Here is a 10,164-nt window from a genome sequence, read left to right as displayed (position 1 = left end):
AGGGGGATTTCAACATGCACAATGGGAATTAATTCTGCGGGTACAATTATCCATGAAAGCTGTGTCACTGATCTCTAATGAACTCCACTCCCAAACACTTATTCTCCTCATCCTCGGGCCTTACTTACACCATTAGACGAGTACTGTTTTGCTCTTGGCTATTTCATACTGATTCCACTTCATGGCCAGGTTCAGAAATGATGCTATCTAGCCTTATTCTGGTGTTCCAATTCACTCTCATACTGGCGGTTCTCAGATCAACAACACGACTTTCATGCAAAATTGTATAATGCACTCCCTAAGTTCCTGTCATCTTTTCTTTTAGTTTTTATCTTTTAGCATCAAAGTCCATATATCAAGGTCCTTCACACAAACCCACAGAACATGGCATGAAATATTACTGGATGATCTGTATACTACACACCCCAGACCTTGTGTTGCAGGCATGGCTCAGTCAGCATTACCAGTGTCTATTCTGCATCACTTTTTACTCCCCATAACCCTTTTCATACTTTTAAAATGTCTGCCTTTCACGACCACTGATTGCATGGTTGATCAATAATTTTATAAAGCTCCTCACACCACAAGACAGAGCCGTCCCCACACCACTCAAAGATAAAGGGCATAATATACAGACAGGTCACAATATTTCAGCTTAGTCTTCAATCTACGTGGACTGGCTTCCCCTGCCTTTCGTACAGTCTTCAATCCCCCCTACTTCAATCACGTTGAAGGCATCACAGAGATGAGTAATACAGATAAATAAATATATGTTATAATCCTACAAACCTTAACACTAAAAGACCTCCCACAACACTGGAACATCAACTATAAGAACCACAATCTCCTAAAAACTCCACCACCATCATCATTATTTCAACAGTACCTTCAACCATACTTTTTTACGCTAACAACCACTAAAGTACCGGTATATATATATGTACATGTGTTTAGATGTACATATACATATCCTCTACTTCAAAGGGCACACAAAAAATCATCTTAACTTACGATTGTAGAAGAGATACATAGGGTATATATATATTTTTTCTGTTTTCCTGTAGACATGATCGTTTTTGATATATGCATTAAGTCCGACTGGTTCTTCACGTAGCTCACACAAAAGACACTATATTTTCTGTCATACTGGATTAAAATGTTCTCTTTTTCTTCAGTTCACCTTAATCTATTTTCATTATCTATTTTCAAACATCTTTATTTTGGTATTTCATCAATATTCTTCACTGGTTTTCTTCAATAATACTGCTGAATCAAATATATTTTTTTATTCGTGATTTTCTTTATGATTCATCTCACACATTAAGTTCTTAGGGGTGACACTTTTAATTTTCTCTCTTCACCTCTTCATTCCAACCAGGCAGCATCTCAAGGGGACGTGAAATGGGAGGGGATGGATAAAGTGGAAAGGTATTTGTAAAAGGGTAAAAGAGGGTGATGAAAGAGAAGAAGGAGTATTATGTCAGACGATACTGACTGATGAGGTTAGGTTATTCTGAGTTAGGCTAGGTTAGATTAAATAAGATAAGGTTTGATTACTTACATAAAGCAGGATAACTGTTGGCTATGCTAGATCTGTTCAGTCAGGGAGTCAAATGGAAGGAAGAAGGATGTCAAGGATGCATAAAGACAAAATGAAAGGGGGCTGAACAAGGATGAAAAGTAAACCACAATCGAACATGAAAACAGACATGAAATGGAAAATAAACATATGCAAGGGATATAAAAAAAGGGGCATAAAAGGAGTTAAACAGAGAGGGAGTATGAAACAAAGATGAAAAGCAATGAAACAAGATCAGAATAGGTGACAGTGAGGTGAAAATAACTGAACATGGGCAGAAGGAGAAGCAAATAGATGAGACGAATGAGTACCAATGGAACTTCGACGACGGAAACAGAGTAAAATAAAAGCGCCGTGACCAAGGGGGAGTTGAAATGCCCAGTGTTAAAAAGAAAAGAGGAGGGCCACAAAAAGATCATGCAAGGGCTGATGCAGGCTATGTTCAAGGGTTGAGTTGGGAGACTGCAGACTTACCAGGGCAAAGTGAACGTACGGTAAGGTTAAAAATGCCACGGAGGAAGGCAGCTTTAAAAAAAAATCAAGATAGGACGAAAAACCCTTCAGTGGCCAAGAAAAAGAAAGAACTTTGGAGAATAAGGTCACGAGTCATTAGAGAGCTGCCCGGTGGTGATGTTCAGAGGGCTGGTGGTTGCTTACGATGGCACGTTGAGGGGAACACGACGGTAGGGCTCGTGGCGGAACCTACCCCGGGTCACACCAGCACCAGACTTGAGAGTTCCATCCTTCTTGTCAACATCTGTCAGGACATGAAGAATGACATTACTTGGATAAAATATAAATACCGGTACTAGGTGCTTGTAACTACTCTATGCCATCTACTGACCACATTGCATCCAAGTAAAATACACTAGCACTACACTTAAAGAGTTCCATCCTTCTTGTCAACGTCTGTCAGGAAACGAAGAATGACATTACTTGGATGCTTGGACTGAAACTGCTATGGGACTGAAACTGCTCTGTGCCAACTACTAACTGCATTGCATCCAAGAAAAATACACTACCACCACACTTCAAAGAGTTCCATCCTTCTTGTCAACATCTGTCAGAACATGAAGAATGATATTACAGTACTTGGATAAATATAAATGCTAGGTGCTTGTAACTGCTCTGTGCCATCTACTGACAGGGAAAATACACTAGTCCTACACTTAAAACAATTCCATCCTTCTTGCCAACATCTGTCAGGACACGAAGAATGACATTACTTGGATAAATATAAATGCTACGCACTTGTAACCGCTCTTTGCCACCTACTGACAGCAATGCATCCAAGGTAACTCCATGGACATTTTCTTGTAAGGTTAGGAAGCTTACTAACACCTCTTCCTTACCCACGTATTATTGATTCTGATCCATTACTATATTCTTGTGTGTTATTCATGCAGTCTATGTTGATGAAAAGATGTAGGAAGCAAACCATTGGATATTAATGCATAGTTTAGAGAATAAATCAATAAGGAAGAGGTGTTGGGGAGTCTCCTTACCCGACGAGGCTATGGTTCGTGTGCACAGATGATGGACAGAATCTACCTACACCATGGATGACTCACTGGGTTTTCCACAATTAACACCATTCATAAAAAGCATGCTTCTTTTTTTGCAAGATATCATCACTGGAGGGTTAAAACATATATGTACACTAAAAAGCTCTTGAGTTTATATCAGGGGCTTTTCCTAATATCAATAATGTTATCTGGTGTTAGCTGGTAAAAATATATAAATAAATAAATAATCACAGTAACGTGGTTGGCTCTCGTTTCTTCCCACTGATATACAACTATTAATCTTTGGGAAGGTAACTCATAACGAATGAGTTTAAAATCAGTCTGAAAACTATACAGACTTGCAAAAGCTTTAAGAAAAACATACTTACCCACTAAAGGAAACCCCTAAATGAGTTTCAGAAAACATGAGGTCAAATAAATTAATAAATAAAACAGTAAAGTAAATATCAATACCTTAAGGAAACACACTGCATAACAAACCAACTGACAAAAAAAGTTACCAAAAATACACACACATACATAACGTCACCAAAAAGTACCAAAAATGACTAATGTGAAAAAAAAAATGGTCATACAGTAAATACCAAACTGGAAAAAAATTAGCAAGCCAACAGAAATCAATTAGCTACCATTATAAAAAAAAAAAAAAAAACAATACCCACCTGTGACAAGGGATGGATCGAAGTCTGTCTGGAGGTTGGTGATCTCCGTGTACTCCTCATACATCGGCATACTGTTAGATGGAGGGGGGGAGGGAGAAGATGAGGGAGAGAACGTTGGAAAGGAGAGAGAGACAAGGGTAGGGGGATGGGCAATGGGAGAGACAGGAGGGTGATAGGATGGAGAGAAGTAGGAATGCAGAGAGGGGAAGGATGAGAAGGGGTTGAGGAAGGAGGAGGGTGATGGGATGGAGAAGATGATGGAGAGAAAGTAGGAAAGAAGAGAGAGACAAGGGTAGGGGGATGGGCAATGGGAGAGACAGGATGGTGATAGGATGGAGAGAAGTAGGAATGCAGAGAGGGAAGGATGGGAAGGAGTTGAGGAAGAGGGAGGAGGGTGATGGGATGGAGAAGATGATGGAGAGAAAGTAGAAAAGAAGAAAGAGACAACGGTAGGGGGATGGGCATGGGGGAGAGGGAGGAAGGTGATAGGATGGAGGAGAGATGAAGTAGGAAAGAAGAGAGGGAAGGGGTTAAGGAAGAGGGAGGAAAGTGATGGGATGGAGAAGAGAAAGGGTAGGAAAGAAGAGAGGAAAGGGTAGGAGAATGGGGGGGGAAGGGGTTAGGAGATAAGGAAGAAGGTGATGCGATAGAAAAGATGGAGGAGAGAAAGGGGAGAAAAGAAGAGAGGGGAGGTTAAGGAAGAGGGAGAATAATGGGATGGAGGAGAGAAAGGGTAGGAAAGGGAGGGAGGGAAGGAGGGTGACAGGAGGGAGGAGATGGAAAGAAAGGGTAGGAAGAAGGGATAGGGTGGAGGAAATGGGCATGGAGGGTGGGAGATAGAGAAGAGAAGGGGCAGGATGAGAGAGAGAGAGAGAGGTGGAGGAACATAGGGGAGGAAGGGGAGAGGTGAAGCAAGTTTTGGAACACAGAGGAGGACGGGGAGAGGGGAGGGCAGTTTAGTGGGGGGACAGGGAGGGTTGAAGGAGTGATATACGAGGCAGGAAAGGCAAAGAGAGAGAATGATAAGGAATGAGTGGAGGAGGATGGAAAAGGAGGGAAAGGGAGAGGAAGAGAGGTTGGAGAGGAGGGAAAGAGTTTGGAGGAAAGAGTAATGGAAAGGAAGAAAGGAAAAAAATCAAATTACAATCATATAATTTTTGAATAATTATAGGAAATTATCATCCCCACCAATGCTATAATTACCTGATATTGTAACTATCATTATTATTACCACTACTATTACTACTTCTACCACCACTACTACTATAAATTACAATAAATAATTTTCACTAACCCCTCCAAATTATCAAGGGTTAAAATTATCATGATTATTTAACACACCAAGCATTATCAGGATTTAATAACTGCACATCATTAAAGAAATTATTTAAAAAAAAAGGAAAATAATCTAAGTTTAATCATACAGGCAGTTATCATGGACTTGAGTATAAGAGGAAATTATTTAAACTGAAACCCACAAAACTGGATTATTATTATTATTATTATTATTATTATCAATTATTATTATTATTATTATTATTATTATTACTCTTATTATTTACAGAACAGTTTTCATAATATTACTTACTCCATTACATATTTTAAAATGGCAGAATTATGACATACCCCATTATTTTCTCACTATAACTGCTATACCTACTACTATTATGTTACTACCACCACCAGTACTACTGTGACTACTACCACCACATCTGCTACTACCACTATCACTTCTACTCAACTGCTACTACTACTACTACTACCACCTATACTATCATTTCAACACTTATAACCCTACCAAACCTCCTATGATCTCCATATAAATCAGTTCCCATATATATGCTTACTGTTAATCATTATATAACCCACACAATCCAAAGTCTTATAACACAATCCCTATAAAACCCTAAAATTCAGAAAAATATCTATATAAACTACCTGCTGTATGCACTAAAAAAAAGAAGTCAAAATCTAAAAAAAAAAATAAAAAAAAATAATAAATCCATATATATGGAAAAAACAGCAAGAAATATTTAAAGATTTTAGGGTCACTTTAAAGAGTTTTAGGGTCACTCTCCAAGCCATAATCTGGTGGTCCTAGAAGGCTCCCTTAGCACCTCTTCCCTATAGTGCTTTCACCTTAACTTGGCCCAGATTTTCACCTTTGACAGTCTATTTCATTTCATGGGCAGAAAAATATAATACTACAGTTCTACACGCCTTCCACGGCACTTCTTTGTGACTAGCATCATATTCTAGAGTTAATAAATTGTTGCATCATATTCTAGTGCTAATCTCCTATTGCAACTCAGTATTCAAGATGAAGGTGGTAATTTTGGGCCAAGTTGGAGTGAAAGGGGTATAGTTTATTTATGCACATGACACTTTAATATTCTCTTAATTACTTACATAAAAATTGGGCCATATATATATATATAATGTTTCTCTTCCATTCTGCTGGGTGATTTTGTGTGTTTGTGGGGATGGCTGTCAGCATTATCACTCATTTCCTATTGTCAGCATCATCACTGTCTCATTTCCTCTTGTCTGCATTATCAGTGTCTACCCTGCATCATTCACTCATCTCCTACTGCCAGCATTATCAGTGCCTATCTGCATCATTTATTCATTTCCTGCTGTCATCATTATCACTATTCCCATCACTTACTCATTTTCTATCATCAGCATTATCAGTGCCTACCTGCATCATTTACACATCTCCTACTGACACTGCTACACCCACACCAGCAGACTGAACCATCCCCACAAAACACTAAATAACCCCAGATATTCCTAGTCAAGTGCTGTTTGCAGACCACTCTCTTGCACTACCCCTGAAATACGAGGGCATTTTTACGCTTAATGCATATTGCCGTCGAGCAATTTTACTCAGCTTCGGGGTGCTGGAGACTCTGCAACCCCTTTTACAGCAATATTTCTCTCTCTCAAGCTGAATAAAAACATCTGTGAGCAAAATAAAGATGATGCTGTACAGAAAAGGTTAAAAAGTATTATTTATAAGTACAATAAAGAATATTAAAGTGTTACATACCAACTTCTTCAATAATACAAGGATATAAGCTGTAAGAGAATGCTGAAAGTAATATGGAAAATAAATAGCTTAGGAAATTATGCTAGGGAGCCACCAAAGACCATGGGAATATGGTCCTAGTTTTTTAAAATGCATGTTTACTCACAACACTTGATAATTATTAATTAGAACAGGCAATTAGAATTAATAACTGGTAGGGGTATTTAACAGGGGCAGGGAAGGGATGGTGTGTGTGTGTGTGTGTGTGTGTGTGTGTGTGTGTGTGTGTGTGTGTGTGTGTGTGTGTGTGTGTGTGTGTGTGTGTGTGTGTGTGTGATAAATGAGGAGACAATCTAACTATGTAGCTTATGTATGTAAGTAGCCTATGTATGTATGTATGAGTTATGTATATATGTATGTAAGGAGTTATACATGCTGGACTTTAATTATTTTAGGAATGAAACATATTATAATTCTGTAGTAACACAGTACAATAATTAATGCCATTTTTAGTTTATTTAAAGACTGCATTAATCATGATGATGGATTTATGGAAGAAAAGGATTAATGTGTAGGTAAAGAGAGGGGTAATTTATACCTGAAATACTACTAATCACACTAATACCTTTTCTACCCAATATCTGCTCAGCTAAATTATTTCCAAGATTAAAAACTACAATATCCCAGCTACATATAATAAAAACTACACTATCAGCTACGAGAGAAATGAGGATATGCCCAGCCAAGAAACATCAGCTAAAAATGTCCCAGAGAATAACACCTACATTACAAACACAGCTAAGTACTGTACTGTCAAACATATGCTTCACCCAAGACCCTCAGCTACACTATATAATTCCCCAGCTTAATATTGTAAAAAAGCTAAATTCTGGTTACTGGATAAGGCACAGGGAGAAGAAACATGAAGCTATATTCCCAAAGCATCGTAAAGCTATATTTTGGCTCAGCAGTGAAAATAAGAGCTACGTATCCCAAAAAGCTAAATTCCGGGTATCAGATAAAACGGGGTAGATGTTCATATTCCCAGCTAAGAGAAGTAAAGCTATATTTTGGCGTAGTGGATATAAGACGAGCTAAATATCCTAAAATGCAAAATTCTGGGTATCGGATAAAACAGCGTAGATGTTCGTATTCCCAGCTAAGAACCGTAAAGCTGTATTTTTCAGTAAACATATCACAGTAGTGTATATTTTCACCAAGTACTGTGTGAGACCGAGGATGGGATGGAGGGATGTAGTGGAGAGGTATATGAGGGGTGTGTGAACTAGGAGGGTAGACAATGAAATGGCACGGGACATGGTGACGTAGAGGCGACTTGTTTGTGGCCACCCTTTACGGGATTGAGACGTCTGGCTACAGGAGATAGATAGTATAATAACATTCTAATCCTTCAAAGTATTATTGAAAACCTATATACCATTAGTTGGGACATAACTACATTTAAGCCAAGTCCTCAAATTTTAATCTTGTTCACCTATGCCATAAACAGAATAGTACAATACCCACTATTTCTCATGACATTAAAGTCTGGTCACCCTAAACCCACCATATCTAAGCTGCCATACTCAAAGCTAAGTTTCATAAAAGTTAAAACAAGCCAGACAATGCTATCCTTGGTTAAGTACTGCAACAAACTAACTTATGTTCATTTATAGAAGCTACAATACACCCGCTACTGATATATATAAATTCTGGTCACCCAAAGTCATTAAAGCTACAACACAGTATCTCAAGTTAAGTATTATTAAAAGCTACATTTTGGTTTGCTAAAAAGATAAATATTCCCTGGTACATTTGCTACATTTCACCTATCTGATACCTGCTAAAATATACGTGTAGTGAAAAGATAAATACCGTTAATACTCTCTTGGCATAAAACCTAACAATATCAATTTATCGTAAGCTAAACTGTCCAAATGAGATTAATATATTCCCGCTACGTACTGCGTTACAGTGTATTATCTTCAACTTACACAGGTCAAAAAACAATACCTGCTAAATACGGTAAGAGTGAGTGACTGATTATTATTATTATTATTATTATTATTTTTTTCTAATATGGCAGACGCATTCAAAAACCATTAACCCAATTTAACTTCAACAAAATATTCAACACCCACATGCAAATTCTCTAGAAATTCCTCTAGTGCCAAATCCACTTGAAAAAACACCAAAAAGAAACGTACAAAGAATAGGAAACTATCTTCGAGAATGTGATCCCCAAAAGCGTGCGGCCATGATGTTTGTTTATGTATTCCCGTTTTCTTTCCCCCTCGCCCCCTGACCAGCCTAGCAAGGGGAGACTGGCGCATTTTCACAGATGGCTTGCACACTGTCACACATTCCCGGGGTATCTTGTGTGTCGCAGGGGATCTGAGAGGGGTTTTATGGGTGTGGGGGGGTTTGGGAGAGGCGTGGGAAGAAAGGAGAGGGTCAAGGATTGTGGATGGCGGTGGGGGGAAGGGGGAAAGGGGTCAGGTAAAGGAGAAAAGAGGAAGGAAATGATGTAGAATGATGGTGTGTGTGTGTGTGTGTGTGTGTGTGTGTGTGTGTGTGTGTGTGTGTGTGTGTGTGTGTGTGTGTGTGTGTGTATGTGTGTGTGTGTGTGTGTAAGTGCAGGAGGGGAAGGGAAGGACAGAAAAAGAGAAAGAGAGAAAATGTCACCCATCCACAACGCAATGATGGGGAAGCAATGGAGAAAGAGAGAGAGAGAGAGAGAGAGAGAGAGAGAGAGAGAGAGAGAGAGAGAGAGAGAGAGAGAGATGCGGAAAGAGAGGACAGGAAAGGTTGTGTTGGAAGAGGAGGAAGGAAGGAAGGACGGAAGGAAAGAAGGAAGGACGGAAGGAGATAAGAATAAGAGGAAGGAAGGACGGAAGGAGATAAGAATAAGAGGAAAAGATGAAGATGGAAGAAGGGATTTCAGAGAGAGAGAGAGTTATGGGGAGGTGAACCCTTCCTGACACCTCCTCCTATCTCTCTCTCTCTCTCTCTCTCTCTCTCTCTCTCTCTCAGATGTTCCTGTTTATCTTTGTTTCTCTCTCTCTCTCTCAAATGACCCTCTCCATCTAACAACCCTCCCTCCTCTTTCTTTTTTCTTTCCTCCATTCTCCACTTCCTTTTGTCCTCTCTTTTTCTCTCCCTTTATCTCCTCTCTCACTTCCCTTTTTTCTACCTTCTTTCTTTCGTCCCTTCCTCCCTTGCTTTCTTTTTTCTCTTCCTCTTCCATTTCTACTTTCTCTCTTCCTTTGTTCCTACTGTTTCCCTTGCCTTTTTCCCTCTCTTCTGCCACTTCTCTCTCTCTCTCTCTCTCTCTCTCTCTCTCTCCCCCTCCCCTGCACGCTAAGA

The 10,164-nt window shown here is 39.2% G+C and overlaps 1 protein-coding gene across 1 annotated transcript in view; it reads right to left on the bottom strand.

Moving 5' to 3' along the window:
* Positions 1-2,232: 2,232 nt before the first annotated feature.
* Positions 2,233-10,164, bottom strand: part of LOC145401728 (uncharacterized) — a 346,623-nt gene continuing 338,691 nt past the window's right edge. The window contains exons 8-9 of the mRNA XM_080273908.1: positions 3,768-3,838; positions 2,233-2,336 (exon numbers count right to left, since the gene is read on the bottom strand). Of these exons, the coding sequence (XP_080130034.1) occupies positions 2,233-2,336; positions 3,768-3,838 (175 nt within the window). The remainder of the gene's footprint in view (positions 2,337-3,767; positions 3,839-10,164) is intronic.

Source organism: Coenobita brevimanus, chromosome 56 (genome assembly GCF_032717465.1).
Source record: "Coenobita brevimanus isolate Jiangsu-jjx chromosome 56, ASM3271746v2, whole genome shotgun sequence".
NCBI lineage: Eukaryota > Metazoa > Arthropoda > Malacostraca > Decapoda > Coenobitidae > Coenobita > Coenobita brevimanus.
This window is presented reverse-complemented; position numbering and strand designations above follow the sequence as displayed.